General features: G+C 33.9%; 1 protein-coding gene across 1 annotated transcript; it reads left to right on the forward strand.

Annotated features, from left to right (window-relative positions):
- Positions 1-760: 760 nt before the first annotated feature.
- Positions 761-2,397, forward strand: LOC113357212 (peroxidase 12-like). The gene is made up of 3 exons (XM_026600545.1): positions 761-1,076; positions 1,303-1,497; positions 1,583-2,397. Exons 1-3 carry the CDS (start codon positions 816-818, stop codon positions 2,222-2,224), a joined length of 1,098 nt encoding a protein of 365 aa, XP_026456330.1. The 5' UTR covers positions 761-815; the 3' UTR covers positions 2,225-2,397.
- Positions 2,398-17,993: the final 15,596 nt, after the last annotated feature.

A 17,993-nucleotide genomic window follows, 5' to 3' on the forward strand; every position in this document is an offset into this window, starting at 1 on the left:
GGTTTGGTTCTTTGTTTTTGTTTTTCTTGACAAAGAGAAGTCCATATTTCATTGAAACTAACACCATGTTTGTTTACTCCTGACTCATCTGAGTCGTCTGGATCTGAATCATCTGGATCTGAGTGAAATCACCTGACTCATCTGGATCTGAGTCGATATGTTTGTTTTGAGACAGATCTGACTCATCTGACTCGGAAATAAGTGAGTCAGTGGTTTGGTCCCATGAGTCAGGGGTATTTTGTTACCTGACTCAGATGAGTCCGAGTCAGGGGTTATGTCTGAGTCAGCGGTCGAGTCAGATCTAACTCAAAATGGAAAACAAACGGTCTGACTGCTGACTCGGTCCGAGTCAGAGATTGACTCAGATTCAGACGCCGAGTCAGCTGCAAACAAACAAGTTCTAAAAGTCACCCAAGAAATAAACATTTCAGAAGATAAATAAACTCGTTTTGTCAAAACATTTTGAAATTTGATGCTTATTAGTAGTTGGCGTTAGATTAGTAGGCGTCGGGAGGGAATAGTCTTATAAACGCCTAATTAAAGGAGGTATTATCTCCTACGTTTTTCTTCACTAAATCGCAATCCGCCACCATGACTTATTGAGGCCATTGATGTCGACATAACTCATTTTATACCCACCCACTTTGGTGTATCCATTTGGGTTTTGCATAAACAGGTAATCAATCACAAATCATCTGATGTCATCTTTTATTAACTTGTCTATATATAGAAGATTTATTTCCTTTCTGTTTTTGTACTGAGAAAGGAAACCACAAGCAAATCCAGTTACTATCTACAAAAGTTGTTCATTCAATATGGCTTCTTCTTCATTTCTCCAAATGATGATGCTGCTAGTGTTTATCATTGCTTTTGGAACTAGTACTAGATCAGGAGTAGTGGTAGTTGACGCACAAACTTCACCACCAATAGCACCGGGACTGTCATTGATTTTCCATGAAACAAACTGTCCCAACTTGGAAACTATAATAAGAAACAGGCTCTGGACTATCTTCAACAATGATATTGCACAAGCTGCCGGCTTGCTCCGTCTTCACTTCCATGACTGCTTTGTTCAGGTAACCAATTACTACTATAATACTATATTTACTGTCCATTCATACATACTTAATATCGATTAATAGTAAGAACGATTTATTTTTTTACTCCTTTTAATGCTTCTAGCTGCATTGTGGTGTCATAAATGCCTACAGAGACTGATTAATTCTGGATCTGTTTATTGCGTGTGTTGTGCACCTTTAGTGATAAAACTATTAATAGGTATGCATTAATGTGAACATGTAGGGCTGTGATGGATCAGTATTGTTGGATGGGTCTGCTAGTGGTCCGAGTGAGAAGAATGCGCCACCAAACCTCTCACTCAAAGCAGAAGCGTTCCGGATCATTGAGGACCTTCGTGCCCGTGTTCATAGTGCTTGTGGCCGTATTGTCTCCTGCTCAGACATTGTTGCGATCGCGGCCCGTGATTCCGTCTTCCTGGTATGTATACACTCGTACATGTACACAAAAAAAGAGTGGAATATTTTATGGATAATTAACAGATTTAAAAAATTTAATGTTGCAGTCCGGAGGTCCATATTACAGAGTCCCGCTAGGTAGGCGAGATGGACTGACCTTTGCAACTCTGAATGCAACGCTTCAGAATCTGCCTCCTCCTTCAGCAAATGCCAGTGTACTCATCTCTGCCCTTGCAACTTTGAACCTCACAGCCACCGATCTGGTTGCACTCTCTGGGGGTCACACCATAGGTATCGGGAGTTGTGGCTCCTTCGAAGATCGATTATACCCGACCCAAGATACTACTATGGACCAAACCTTTGCCAGAAACCTCAAACGAACATGTCCTGCACTCAACACCACCAATACTACGGTATTAGACATACGTACTCCAAACGTGTTCGATAACAGGTATTATGTGGATCTCATGAACCGACAAGGTCTGTTCACCTCGGATCAAGATCTGTATACAGATAGCAGAACCCGACCCATTGTGACTAGCTACGCTGTTAACCAGTCTTTGTTTTTTGAGAGATTTGTGTTTTCGATGATTAAGATGGGACAATTAAGCGTATTAACTGGTAGTCAGGGAGAAATTCGGTCCAACTGCTCCGCCCGAAACCCTGCCAGCAGCTCATCGTACTTATCATCTGTGGTTGACATTGATGAAGAACAACAAGTAGTAGAGGGAGAAAGTGCTGCATTCTAATTTTATTTGCTAGGCTATTTTCTTAATATTACAAGATGTACGAGAAATCGAATTAGTTCTATCAAGACTTAAAAGACTCCAGCTAGTGGCTATAGCCAGCTGCCTAGCTAGTGCTTATGTTGCTATCCATATATAATTAATGAAATAAAGGAGCCAAATTCTCTTGAGCCTTAGACATGAAATTTAACTTGCATCTATTGTTCAAAACAAAAACAAAGAAGAAAACGTCAAGATTCCGGACAAGGTGAAAATTGAAATGTTATAAGCAGAGCATTATTAAAAAAAATACACAGTACTTAAATTCCATACAATTGACATGAAATCATATGTAAGATAAGTTACTACTCCCTTCATCCCAAATTAATTGAGTTATTTGTAGTTTACACAATTATTAAGACAGAGAGAAAAGGGGAGTATGTTTAAGTATTTTTTTACAATTATACCCTTATGGATGATAATTAGTAAAACTTAGAAATGATTTATCTCTTAAACTATATCATGATTTTTCATCAACTTTATACCGTTGAAAAGCATTTTAAACACCTACTTAACGAATATAAATATGACTATCAAATTATACATATTTCTTGTAGTAACAATAATCAATTAAAAGGGTAGTTTTAGGCATATTCCATTGATGAGTGAGATAGCTCAATTATTTGTGGAACAAAATTTAAAACCAATTAACTCAATTAATTTGGGACGAAGGGAGTATATTATTACGGGTGTGGATTCACTCATACTATTTCACATTTTAGGCATTATTATCTTTTGAATAAAACCTAAACAGTGGTAGATTTGAAAATAATATTTTGAGAATATGTTATTCTCGCGAAGACTTATATACCTACAAAAAAAATGTATACATTCCAAAATATCAATCCTCACTATGTACAAATCATAAAAGAAAAAAAACAGATGGAAAAGGCAAATTGAATTACGAAATAACAGTCATCAGAATGATAAATGTTGAGTACAGAAAAGAAAAAACCAAACCTAGTTGTGATCAATAACAACTTCCCAGTTACAAATTAATTAAGATACCCAGAGTGACATCCCCAAAAAGCTTAGAATGGATCGACCAGTCAAACATAATACATTTGATAGAGAGAATAAGTTGGGAAAGGTTTCTCTTCTTTCCAACCGTATAACTCGCAATTGCGTTCACTCCATATAGTCCACCAAATTGTAAAAGGTAAAATCCCCCAAATTACAAATCATAATTTTAAGGATTGAAAATTAGTTGATTTTTAACGACTGATTTTCAAAGTAATAGATAGTGTGTTATGCGTCTCGGAATATGCACATTTTCCATAGGTATATATAGCTTTGTAAGAGGAACATATGCCCCAAAATATTGGCTTCAAATCCGCAACCGTTTAGATTTTATTCAAAAAATAACATCCAAAATGTAAGATAGGGTGAGGATAAAAGTGTGAATAAATCCGCCTTTATTATTAAGCAGACTAATGGTGGGACAATTATACAATTATTGATCAGAAGAATAACCATCTACATATATTATAGTTAGCGCTTTCTTTTCCTCTCTATCCTGCTATAGGAGAACTTAAAACAACCTTCTTATCGTCTGCTCAGGTTGACCCCATGGGGAGGAGATCTATGCAAACCTCCCCAAACCCTTCTTTCCCTCCTCCTTCTTCTTTGTCGATATATCATCGTTAATGTTCTTTTTTGCTTTTTTTAGGTTTAAGCTTTTAAAATTTGGCTTTGTTTGTTCCTTTTTTTGTTTTCAGGTTTTAATTCATGGAAATGTTAGGTATGCTTGCATGGAAAGTCTCTCATGTCTCTCAGATTCATCCACAATTCATCTACAAAAAATAAAAATAAAAAAAATCCGTTAATTTTGTATTCCTCTTCATCAATCACAAAAACAGTAGCAGCAACAACAATTTCTCTGGTCTTGAAACTAGTAGAGGCAACTTCTACAATAACAATCACTACTGTAGAAACAACAACAGCTATCACAGAAGTAACAAAAACAATCACAGAAACAACAACAACAATTACAGATTCAACTCCAAGATCAACCGACAAAACATATGATTCAAAGAGAAAAAGAGGCAAGACTATATCACTAATGAGTACTCTTGGTTTGGATTCTTCTCAGTTGCTTTGTTACTTGAAAATAGATTATTATATGGTTCCGTCTTTCATATGTTTTTGCAGGTGTATTAATAGGTTTATAAGCAGTCAGTTCTTTCAAATATGTATCTTCTAACTCCTTTACAATGAAACCTTTGCTATATGTGAAAGAAATTAGTTCTTTGTCATACGACACCTCTGAGAGATGGATGAATTAACTTTTTATCCTAATTCCTCCATTTTTTTTTGCAGGTTTGTTAATTGGTTTGGAAGAAACAACGTCATTTAACCTTCACGATAAGAAGATTCAAATGATTTGTATTTTATGGTGTTTTTCAATGTCGCAACTCTAGAGTTGTTAGTGTTTTTAGTTTACAAGTACTTTGCTTAAGTTTCTCTATTATCACTGTGAAATTTTGTTGCTCACATGAACTAGCCATTCTTGTTGAGAACTATTTTTATAATGGTCCTTGTAATTATATTTTAGAGGAATTATTATGTCAGTAAAGTATTTGAATTTACTTTTTCTTATAACATTTTTTTTCTTGATATTGTTTATCCATAAACGGGTGGATGATTAATGGAAGGTAATTTATTGATTTATAGTGAGAATTAGTTCTTAGCAAGATTATTTTTATCAACCATATGAGATTCCATGTTTCCCGCCAGATCAAAGTTCTCATCGTCTCAGATTTTGTGATTCTTCAAGATAGATAACTGAAAACTATTCTTAATTGATTCGTCCACGATTTTTCTTGAGAGGTGGTTAAGAATCCAGGCTTCTCAGCTAACTGAGTGTAAGTGTTACCGATTTATGAAGTTTGCTAGCTTTGTCTATTGCAAATAGATTTCCAAGCCTTGATCTTTGATCTAAAGGGAAATCAAATAGGCTAATCTGTTAGAGGCAAATCGGTATCAAAAGTATTTACTTAGGATGAAGCAACTCTTAGGCTGTAAAGGACGTCAGCTAAGGGAATCAATTGCATAGATCCTTGCGAGGTTCAAGAGACGTAAGGAGCATGACTGTGACTGAATTGCTTGGAGGGTGGATTCAGTCTCAACTAAATTCCAGTATCAAGTCTGATAGTAGGCTAGTATCTGTAGCGGCTTAATACAATTTGGTGTTCAAATATGGCCAAGGTCCGTGGGTTGTTCTGCTATTGCGGTTTCCTCGTTAACAAAACTTCTTGTATCTTGTGTTTTTCTTTTTCCGCATTATGTTGTTAATGTTTATAATGTGATTTACACAAGTAGTACGTATTCAACTCTAGTAGATACGTTCGTAAAATTACGATCAATTACGGGCCATTATGTAAGGGGGAGTGGTTTTCATGTTGAGATGAAAGTATTGACTAAGGGGGAGTGATACATATCACCATAGTATTGTTGTCGAAGTTGTGATATAAGAACTTTGGTACTGTGTAATAATACTATGACACTGTATAACAATGATCGAGAGCTTTTGTTTTCTCATTGTTATGGCTACGGAACTTCAACAACTATGATGCTGAATTGAACATCTATGGAATCATGGGAGTACTTAGAAAAGACGAAGTTTTCGAGTAATGTTGAAGCACAAAGGAGATCAAGCATGTGGACGAGAAGCTACAAAGTTTTATTTATTTTGTAATCCATATGTATTGATAGTTTTGCCATTAAAATTGACAAAGGGGGAGATTGTTAGAGCATTGCTCGGTCGAACTCGCATGCGTTGCTATCTCAAGCATGTTTGTCAAGTTTAGTTGTCAAAACTATATGTCTTAATTTCTAGACTACTTACAACTAATTCTCGGGTAGGACAGATTAGTGTAGTTGAGCTCCAGACTCCATGGCGATTATCTTACGAAGACGAAGAACTACTCAAGGAACCAGTGGAACTTCATCCGACCAAAAAGGTATGTGGAAAATTGAACTTATCTATCACTCAAAAGTCTATCTACTCTATCTCCTACTCTTGAGACAAAGTCGTAAGTATGATAGTTTTCATACATACACATTTGCTATACTATCTTTAAAGATAGATAACAAGTTTAATACTTGGCAGAATTCGGATCTGAATATTTGCATAAGACTATATTGATTTTTGAGATCTTCAAAGTACTCTTCTTAACAATCAGGTACACAGACTCCATTTTCTATACTTTCTGATTGAGAAACAACAGGGATATAAACTATATGTACATATTTTCAAGGATCGTTAATTAAGTAGGTCTACTTGCAGTTGTATTAGGTTTTATTCATACATGTTTCCGAATGAAAAAGTTGGTGGTGTACTTGGTACTCTCTCATTTTCAATTGGTTGAACCTACCGAGAATTGGTATGTCAAATTTGGTTGTCAAGTTTAGTTCCAAAAATCGGAGCCGCTTGATTTGGTTACTAAAGTCAACTTCGTTAGGTTATACTAAGAACAAAGAAATGTTGAGACTTTCTCTTGTTGCTCACGAAGAACCTGAAGACGTATCAGCAACAACGAAGATATTATCCTTCATTTTGAGGTTAGTAAATATAGACTTGACTTGTTTCATTTATATCATTTTTTTTCATTCAAGTCTATATTCGTAAATAAAAAAAAACAACAACAACATAATAAGTGAAGTTTGTTTAAAATTACTTTAGTATTGGTGACCTAGTCATTATACTATGATCAGAGTATCAATAACGAATGTAACTTGAGTATATATAGTTACGAAATATAGACATTATCATTATATATGGACTTCGTGGTATCGACATTGCACTAACTGGTAATTCGTTATTATTTAATGCGTTGAATTTCCAGATGAATTCAGACCTTCGAATTGTGTTTGAAACGCAATTTCAGAAACATAGCTTAAGGGAGCAGACTTGCAAAACTTGTTTCGTAGTAAATTCAGGATAGATACCAAGACAAATATTAAGTATAGGACTAATATCAAGACTGATGTGACAGTGTTTAACTTGGTTTTACATTTTCTTTATGTTTATTATCTTCGATTTTTTGCAAACATCGAGATGTATACAAATTAAACTGGGAATATTCATAAGTGTGAATAATGATTTGAACATGTGTGAAACTCAAATATCTTCTTGTTCAAGCATATACCTTTGGTACTCAAGGAAAGATCCTGAAAGAGATTTCTCAATATTTATTTAGGTATTGAAAATATATTCTTACCATATCTCAGAGGTTTATAAATCTCTACTTACTATATTAGTGAAGTGTAGTTGTGTGCTAGCTAATATTAGTTGTCAACTATGGGCGACATCAGTTTATTAATTGGAATATAATTGGTATTTTTCAAACTTGGAAATAATATTCATTTCATATCTTAAGGATTTTTGAAATTAGTAATACCTTGTCTTCCTAACAATCCTTGGTCATAACGCTATAATTAATCATGGAGCTTGTATTTTTACAAAATCATCCCTCGACATACAACTTGAGTGATTATGTGGGAAGACAACTTGTTAAGAGATATGATTAATCTAATTAGGTGAAACATCTTGTGTTGCCTTCGTTTAAATTCTACTTTAGGATTAAGAAGTTTTTAGTAGTATTGTTGGTGGGAAACTAGTATTGTTAATTTAGTTTTTCGATTAGTTGATTTGATTAAGAACTAACGACATAGTTAACCTTGATATATCAAACTTCCTCATTGAATAGTCCTTCTCTTCTGATATAATGTCACTCAAGTTTGTTTGAGGATTTGATTGTTACATAATATAATGATTCAAGATCTGTAGATAGAACTATAGATCAATCAATGTTAATAGACTCGTGAAATCAAGTTGTTTGTGCAACGGTTACTTTGAATATTGGAGACTTTTGTTCTCTGGTTTATGATCTTTGTGTTACTTCTTACACACTTAATTCTCTGGGATCTAACAAGTAATTTATTACGATAGACATAAGACTTGTAGAAAGATCGAACAAACTTTATAGTTTCATATTCTTGTTAAGTTGTTTGGATAGAGCTTGTTCACTAAAATATTTTAATAATCATTGTCTTGGTTTGATCTTTGACCAAATGATTTATATTGATTAAACGGAAAATCCTAAACTATACTTTATTTTTGATTAAAATATTGATTTTGGAGATTGATAAGTGATTTGGTCACTAAAACAGATTTACTCTTTTGATGTTTTGATCACGATCTAAAGAAGTTGAGAGCGGGAGTCTCCACACAAATCAAGATAATGAACTATGTCTTAGAATTCAAGTGTATAGACTGAATTGGTTGTACGCGCAAGGATACCGTAGGAACTGAATAACAAAAGAGTGTTTTCACTCTACGAAGTTGCGGTAGTCGATTTTTATAGCGGTCTAATTATGAGAATATTCAAAACTGGGCCAAGTCATGGGGTTTGTCTGCCAGACAGTTTATTTCGTTAACAAAATCTTTTGTGTCATTCCATTAATGTACTTTCCACTTTATAATTATTAGTATAGTTATAATTAAGTAATTGTGCTTATATGTTAATCCACTTGGTACGATCTCATAGTTAATTCAGTCTCAGACTTAAAATATATTCCAAGTTACACCTTGTTGAAATAATCTTTTGGTAGTTATTATTTCTGTAAAATTATACAAGGTGTGTCTGTATATGTTGATATTGAAAAGATTGTGGTGTAGTCGGTAGTCGGTACCCTCGCCATTCCATATACTATTTGTGGTGAAGATTACTATAGGTGAAACACTTTAGACAAGATACATCAACCAAGACTTTAAAATGTTCTTCCACATGGTATGTAATGTTATAAAGCAAAAAGTGTATGAAAAGAGGTTGTTTATGGACGGTAGGAAAAGGATCAAATTACATTAAAGTCTGGTATGATCCCTTGATTTCTTATTTACAGAGTATATCCCTTCAACCCCTCGAGATGCTAATCTAGCAGTTAATAAATATACGAGGCAAACCTATAGTTCATGAATAAGATAAATTAAATAATTAGTAACTTAACATAATAAATTTTTGAGTGTTATATAATAGACCAAATCCAGTCAATCTCAATTCTTTATATTACTCCTCAGTCCTAAATTAACAGTCTGCTTTGACTTTGTCAAGATATTAAGGAAATCCTATAAAATGTCATGACTAGCCCTTGACTAGCCTATTTAATGTCATGTTGTTACCAAAACTAAAACTGTTAGTGTTAAAAATTCTATATTGGATAGCATTATTATTTTAGAAAATATTTTAAAAAATAAAAGCAAATTATACTGCTTTTATTATGAAATCCACAATTTATGAATTTTTTTATAAGAATAAGTAGAAGTTTTATTACGAATTTTATAACTATCCATGAGTGTTTTTATTTAAAAAAAGGAATGACAACTAATACAAAGATATTGAGTAAGTTTTTTTTCCTTATATATGATGATAATATTAAAGATTTTGAATTAAGTTTATATTAAAAATGATTTATGATTATTAAAAATAAAGTATATATTTGAAAGTTTAAGGGAAAAGTATGTTTATAAACAGAGCGGACAGATAAAAATGGACAGACCAAAGTAGAAATTAGGACAGATAATTTAGGACAGAGAGAGTATTACTTAGGAAAAGCTCATTCGGAGTTCAACCAATCATGGTATATTTATATATCTCTCCTTCCAGAAGCTATAATAGATCGTAGTGTGAATCTTCTTCCTTAAATGAAATCTTGATTCTTATGCCGCTAATTCTAGTCGGTCAAATCTTCTTGCACTGAAAATCACGATCATTATATGGATATTACTTTGCACTCTTAGCAAATTGAAATGTCAATTATGTGGGATAGAAGAAGAAAATGCAGATCACCATTTTATTTTTTCTTCCCATATCAATTAACAAAAGGAACATTATTTGGACCTTATCTCACTATCATAATATCAGGGATCAAACCATTACAATGAATTATGCATTTTTTAATGGCTCATGACGCATGAAGTCAAGATTCTTACTTTTTATGGCTTTATGGAAGGCTGGAAATAAACTCCACTTCGAGGATCATAAACCACATATCCATCTATCAATAATAATATTTCTTTTTGGTTTTATGTTTAGTTATTATTCGGTGCAATAAATTTTTTATACACCGAACTTGTAAGTGTTTAGTATTCTCGGAAGTTAAAGCAATACCCAAGCAATGCCCAATATTCATTTGTTCCTCCTGAAGAAATCGTAAGAAAAATGTGGATGCATGTATGAAAAGACGAGGGTACCCAAATATACCTCAAACTAAAACTTTTCCACCTATAAGTGCTTTCTCCGAAAGTGATTGTCTATGGACTGAGTCGAGACAATACAACAATCGGTTCACATTTTGTGTGATCGTCTATGGATACGAGATCGAGACAATACAACAACGAAGTATGTTTACTTGATAAAAGGTTTATACTTAACCAAACACAATAAGATTACTTATCAAGTAAATAGGAATTAACGTTTGTGTAATTTACTTTAAATTATAATAACAACAATTATAATTGCGGAAAATAAAAGTAAATGACACATCAAGATTTTGTTAGCGAGGAAATCGCAAATGCAAAAAAACCCCGGGACCTTGTCCAGAATTGAATACTCTCAGGATTAAGCCGCTATACAAAATCAAACCAACTTCGTATAGTTGAAACCAAGCAACTAAAACTATAGTTCACCTAGTTCCGTCTGTATTCCCACGCCTCCGACCTATGAATAAGTCACGTACTTGGAACAATTCATTTGGTTCGTATTCCAAACAGTAAAGGAACAACAAATATGTTTGGTAGCAACTCTCTTCAACCAAGTGATATGAGTTCGACAAAGGCTCTTCTGTTTATCTCAATAAACTCCTTCGTCAGGTTCTTAGATCTATCTTATTCTCAACTACCGAAGTAATTGTTAAGATTTTTCAATCAATACTTTTAATCACAAAGAATTGTATTGATGCCGATCTACACAACTAATCAATCCAATCTACCATAAAGATAAACCGACTATAGTTGGATCCTCTATACCGAAACAAGTATTGTGCACACCAAATATTATGAACCCCAAATCAGAAATCTTCAATATCTTCTTTGTCTTCAAATCTTCTTAGATCTTCAATAAACACCTGCACACAATCAACTTGAATCTCTTGTGATCAATCACGCACAGAACGGAGTCTGTTAACAATGGATTATCACAAGATCGTCTTTAGATCTAAAAACAGTCTAAAAATCCATGTTGAAACTTCGATCTAGTTTGAGTGAATCTTATATCAGAAGAGAAGATTCTCAAGCATAAACAAACTAGGTGCAATCAAAGTTCAACCACCGTTAGTTAATCAAATCAATCGAAAACACAAGATAAACCGCAATTATCTAGTTTCCCACCAACGGTACTAATAGAGCTTCTCAATCCCAAAGAAGACTTTAAACTGAGCGGTCGTAAGAGATTTCGCCTAATTAGGTTACTCTCCTCTCCGAATAGGCGGCTTCACCAGTAACAACACAACCGAGGAAGTTTGCTGTCATGAAGGATTAGTTTGCTAGAAATGCAAACTTCAAGTATTTATAGACAAGGAAGTTTGGACACCAAGAAATTTTCGAAACCGAAAATATTCTCAAGATATGCAATATATTCCAAATTCGGTTTCCATAATTCCTGGAAATGCTCTATCCAAAATAATGACCGAAAATTTCTTTGAAAAATCTTCAACTAGTAAATGCCCATTACTAATTCTCATTTTCCTAAAATAAAATTAAAAACCTTAAATAAAAGATTCTTAACTTATTTATGTTTTGATCATGGGATTTTCTTCCTTCAGCTATTAAGGAATAACTTTGAACAATTAAAGATAAACGTTAAGCACATGTTCAAAGTATGTCGACATCCTTACTTTGTAAGTCCTCTTTCATACTCACAACCTTGAAACCGATTTTCCACACTTCCAAACAAGTTTAGAATTGGTTCATCTGACTTTCAAGAACTATGTAATTGATCAAGAACACTCAATCACAAATCATGGATTTAACGGTTCTACCAAAACAAGTTTCGGTTCTACCTCCATGAGTACTATGTATAGTGACACTAGCTTTCCAAAATTCGGTTGACTAGGTACTAGGATCTGTTCCCCACATATATATGGTATCTAACTTGAATGTGTTGCACATGTCCGTAGGATCGGTTCCCCTTTGCCTAAAAACGTGTTGCCCATGTCCATAGGATCGGTTCCCCTTTCTGCTAAAACATGTTGCACCTCATACAAGGATCAATTCCCCTTTGTGATGTGTTGCACCTCTTACTAGGATCGATTCCCCTTTACTCAGAGTCGGTCATACAAAATCACAAACTCGATGATAACATCTCAGGTGATTACTTAAGATCGGTTTCACTAATAAAAGTCATACCAGTACATAAGTCAGGCCTTTGTGAATAGTTTTACCAAGAACACAAACAAGTCATGAGCGGTTATACTAATCACACATATTGGTTGTTCACAATATAGCAATGAATAACAATACCAATAACGCCTGGCGATTTCCTTTTCGATTCACAAAACAAGTTCGTGAATTTACTTCCTTAAAACACATGTAAAACATTATTTTCTAGGATGAAATCCTCACCTCATACCCATACATAATCACAATAGCATTCAAAAGATTATGTCGTTGTCTTATCTACAAAGTTTAATGGTTAAGCAATAAACCTCGTATTGTATTCCTTACTACTATGTCTAACTAGAGTATAATCATTCATGCTTCGCAGTTTTGTTTTCAATATACACGACTTGAAAGATACGTTAGGGAATGAAACAGTTCAAGTCAAATATCACTAACCTCAAGTGGAAGGATGATGTTGTCGTTGTAGCTCCTTACTTCTTCACTTCTTCAAGTCTTCGCAATACTTGTAATGTCTCATATCCTAATACTTTCAAGCTAACCTATACGAAGTTGACTCTAGTACATAATCAAACGACTCTTTAAATGAATTTTGATTCACTAAAATATGACAACCAAACTTGACATACCAACGGTTGGTGGGTTCAACCGAGTTATGCTCTAATAGTTAGTTAATAAAATCAATCGAAGACAAAAGATAAATCGCAATTATCTGTTTTCCCATCAACGGTAATAATAGAGCTTCTCAATCTCAAAGAATACTTTAAACTGAGCGTCCGTAAGAGATTTAGCCTAATTAGGTTACTCTATTCTCCGAATAGGCGGCTTCAACAGCAGCAGCACACCCGAGATAGTTCTTGTTGTACGAGGATTAGTTTGCTCGAAATGCTAACTTTCATATTTATATACCAAGGAAGTTTGGACACCAAGGAATTTCCAAAATCGAAAATATTCTCAAGATATGCAATATATTCCAGATTCGGTTTCCAGAATTTCTGGAAATGCTTTGTCCAAATATTGACCGAAAGTCTCTTGGAAAATCTCCAACTAGTAAATGCACATTACTAATTTTCATTTTTCTAAAATAAAATTAAAAACCTTAAATAAAAGATTCTCAATTTATTTTATTCGATCCGGGATTTTCTTCCTTTATCTATTAAGGAATAACTTTGAACAATTAAAGATAAGCGTTACTACACATGCTCAAAGTATGTCGACATCCTTACTTTGTAAGTCCTCTTTCATACTTGCAATCTTGAAACCGATTTTCCACACTTCCAAAGAAGTTTATAATTGGTTCATCTGACTTTCAAGAACTACGTGATTGATCAAGAACACTCAATTACCAAACATGGGTTCCACGCTTCTATGTGAGTATTTCGCATAGTCTCACTAGTTACCAATATTCGGTTGACTAGGTACTAGGATCAGTTCCCCCCATATATATGGTATCTAACTTGTACGTGTTGAACATGTCCTTTTCCTAAAATCGTGTTGCACATGTCCATAAGATCGGTTCCCCTTTCTACTAAAAACTTGTTGCACCTCATACAAGGATCGATTTTCCTTTGTAATAGGTTGCACCTCTTACTAGGATCGGTTCCCCTTTACCCAGAGTCGGTCATACCAATAACACTAAATTGATCATACCATCTCAGGTGATTACTTAAGATCGGTTTCACTAATAAAAGTCATACCGATACAAAAGTCAGGCCTTTGTGAATAGTTTTACCAAGAACATAAACAAGTCATGAGCGGTTATGCTAATCAAACATATTGGTAGTTCAAAAGATATGCAATGAATAACAATACCAATAATGCATGTCGATTTCTCTTTTGATTCACAAAACAAGTTCATGAATTTAATTCCTTAAAACAAATGTAAAACATTGTTTCCTAGGATGAAATCGTTACTTTATACCCATACATAGTAACAATAGCATTCAAAAGATTATGTCGTTGTCTTATCTACAAAGTTTAATGGTTAAGCAATAAACCTCGTATTGTCTTCCTTACTACTATGTCTAACTAGAGTATAATCATGCATGCTTCGCAGTTTTGTTTTCAATATGCACGACTTGAAAGATATGTTAGGGAATGAAACAGTTCAAGTCAAATATCACTAACCTCAAGTGGAAGGATGATGTTGTCGTTGTAGCTCCTTACTTCTTCACTTCTTCAAGTCTTCGCAATACTTGTAATGTCTCATATCCTAATACTTTCAAGCTAACCTATACGAAGTTGACTCTAGTACATAATCAAGCGACCCTTAAAATGAGTTTTGGCTCACTAAAATATGACAACCAAACTTAATATACCAACGGTTGGTGGGTTCAACCGAGCTATGCTCTAACAATGCACATGTATATCTCAGCAAATTTGTAGTTGATGTAGTTGCGAGAGACTTTAATATATAGTCAGCTTGTTGCATCTTCTACTACAACTCACCATCAATCAAGGCCACTGGGGTGAAGGATTTTCGTATTTTTTCTTGCAACAAATTAACTTACCAATTGCAGTTTCAGAGTTTGGTTATCGAGGTAGATTGCTTGGCGACAGTGAAAGTTATAATCAATTATGTGGAGAATATTCTAAGAATGGTCGAAATAACGCAAGGGTACTTCTCACCTTATCAATCCAGTTACTTTAAAATTCGTGAAGAGAAAATTAATCTACAATATACAATCTTGCTTCCTACGCAGTGAAGCATAATGTCCAGGTCATTTGGAGATCCTCCCAAATCCCACAGTAAAGCCTTTATCTTAGCGAGTTTCAGTGTATTTCTAGAATTTCTTTTTTTTTTTGTTTTTTTGTAATTTGGAAAATAAAAATAAGAAATAAAGAAACCTCTTTTACCTTTTTAGTGGATCCAAATTATTTTCTTTTTAATATGCTCAGCACAAAAATGATGTTTAAATGTAATTTCTTTCTTTGTTCTACGTGGCACGAAACCAGACCTATCCCCTAAAAAACTTGCAGTCAATAAACCTTCCTTAGAGTAGACCCAATTCCCGTGTGTATTTACACAGTATTTCCATCTGGACTTCATTCTCCGAGTCATATCCATAAAGGAAAGGGTCATCAACCGCTATTAATGTGGTCGGGGGACTCCAAGTCCCAATCTTGGAAAGATGGTAGTCATATTACTAGACGTCGGAATCCCTCCAAATTATAATATAAATACGATGAAGTATAGAGGTAACTCTTATATATTGTAAAGAACTCATATTTAAGGGATACCTCTATAAATTAGAAGATAGACAAAAGAAAAAAATAGAGATGTTATGAAATAATATTGGAAGCCCATATGTAATAAACGATTTATGGCTAAATTACCTTGAAGTCAGCATTGTCGATTGAATCGATAATGCCGACTGTTGGTATTTTCATACCAGAAATTTAGTAAAATTGTCGGCATGTAATTCATTTATAAATCCATGCTGACTGTAGGATGCAAAAAATAAAAATTGATAGAGATTACCCCTGATAAGTCTGAATGGTATTCAACTAGAATATAGTTACGCCAGTAACAATTGGCATGGTATTCAAGTAGAATACAATACCAATGGTAATAATCGACATGACAACCATCGTCCCATCAATGTTGATTGTTACTCCTACTCTAGTTTTTGATTTATAACCTATAGCGGTCAAATCAATCAGAATACTCAAAAAAATGGAATATAAATCACTATCTTCTCATCCGTTGGAAGTATGATGGAAGAAAAAAAGTGAAGACCAGAAGAAAATAAACCGTCATAGAAGAAAAGAAATGGATAATGAAAATTAAGATCGATAGATTTCATATTTTGTTTTAAACATTTAATTGAGAAAAGATATAAAGCGTAACTTGGTATTTCCATAACTCAAACTTCTCCATATGACAAAACTCAACCCCATTTAACCATAAACATCCCCCAATTTGAGCGAAGATGTGTTCGTTTAACTAATAGATGTATAAAATAAAATTAGATACCCGACTTTATAGACAGGGTATATATACTAATATAGTTTCAAAGTAGAATTTGCTATTGTCTTGTAGTAGCCATGCATTTATGTTTTAAAATGTTGTTTATTTTATTATTTATCTGTTCTTGTTTTGTTTTCTTTTCGTCGCATGGGAGCAGTTAATTAATTACATGGGTTTCATCGTAAGATCTTTTATGGATATTTTTGCTCCTAATAAAGAAAACGTCAAATATAAGGAGTTCGGGTTTGGTAAGCTATGAAGATTAATTTGATGTTTATTTAGGCATTGCAAAATTTATCCATAGGAGGTCACCGACAGAAAAAATGGATAAGCTGTTGTTGTTTGTAGGTGAGGTTGGGTCATGGGTGTAGGGTTCAGTTTTCCCTCTAAGTTTCTTTTTTTGATGGATTATTAATATAATGGTTAGTTGTGGCCCCTAAATACTACTAGCAATTATAAGGTCCTGAGTTCGAACCCTTATCTCCTCCAAGGGAGAATCATTAGGCCATTTGATGGTTCTCCAGTTTTCCTTCTAATTAAAAAGCCGACATAAAGAGGCTGCTACGACTTGTTTTGTCATTTTAAAGGTTAAGTTCTCCTAAGATGTGTTTGGCACGGATGGAGTTGTGGAGGAGTTCGGTTAACCGGAGGGCCAATGGTAGAGTTCAAGTCTCAAATTCTTAGGTATGGATTGGAATTCCATGGAGTTGAAACTTCATTATTGAGTGGAAAATCAAATGATACTTCCCCAATTGAAGTTAAACTCCATAAATATTTTGATTATTTTTCTTCTTTAGATAACATTTGATTTTTTACTATTAGAAATTCACTTTGATAATTAAGATATAATTATATTTTGATATTTTTACTATTTTTGTTTTTATATATATTATAGTATAAATATATTATTATTAACTTATTATTACTATTGGATAAAGAGTATTATTACATTAACTAGTTGGAAGCCTAACAACCTAAGCTCCAACATCGTACTACTAGATTAGTTAAACAGGTTCCCGTGCTATCCTACTAGCGAGCCTCATGAGGAACCACGCCAAGGGAGCCGAAGCGGATAGGGGGTTGTGATTATGTCGAAAGGTGGGCAAGCTAACTCTATCTTCCATGTCAAACTCTGTAATATTGCGCCATTGGGAACTCGAACCTGGGACCTTTTGGAGCGCATGAAACCTCTGTGGAACGGGGATGATCACTTTTACTTTAATAATATTATTTAAATAATTTTTATTGGTAATTCTTAATATTAATTTTATAATTTTATATAAATAATTTTGTTTGGTCCTTTTTTATGTGGTCCCAAGACTATTTGGTCCAACGAGAAATGCGTTTCCTATTTGGTCCATAATTAT

Source organism: Papaver somniferum, chromosome 3 (assembly GCF_003573695.1).
Source record: "Papaver somniferum cultivar HN1 chromosome 3, ASM357369v1, whole genome shotgun sequence".
Taxonomy (NCBI): domain Eukaryota; kingdom Viridiplantae; phylum Streptophyta; class Magnoliopsida; order Ranunculales; family Papaveraceae; genus Papaver; species Papaver somniferum.

Excerpts from the sequence above, each read along its gene's own strand:
- LOC113357212 (XM_026600545.1), top strand. The coding sequence starts at position 816 with ATGGCTTCTTCTTCATTTCTCCAAATGATGATGCTGCTAGTGTTTATC. Across the intron at positions 1,077-1,302 it reads TCCATGACTGCTTTGTTCAG|GGCTGTGATGGATCAGTATT; the intron begins GTAACCAATTAC and ends GTGAACATGTAG. Across the intron at positions 1,498-1,582 it reads CCCGTGATTCCGTCTTCCTG|TCCGGAGGTCCATATTACAG; the intron begins GTATGTATACAC and ends TTAATGTTGCAG.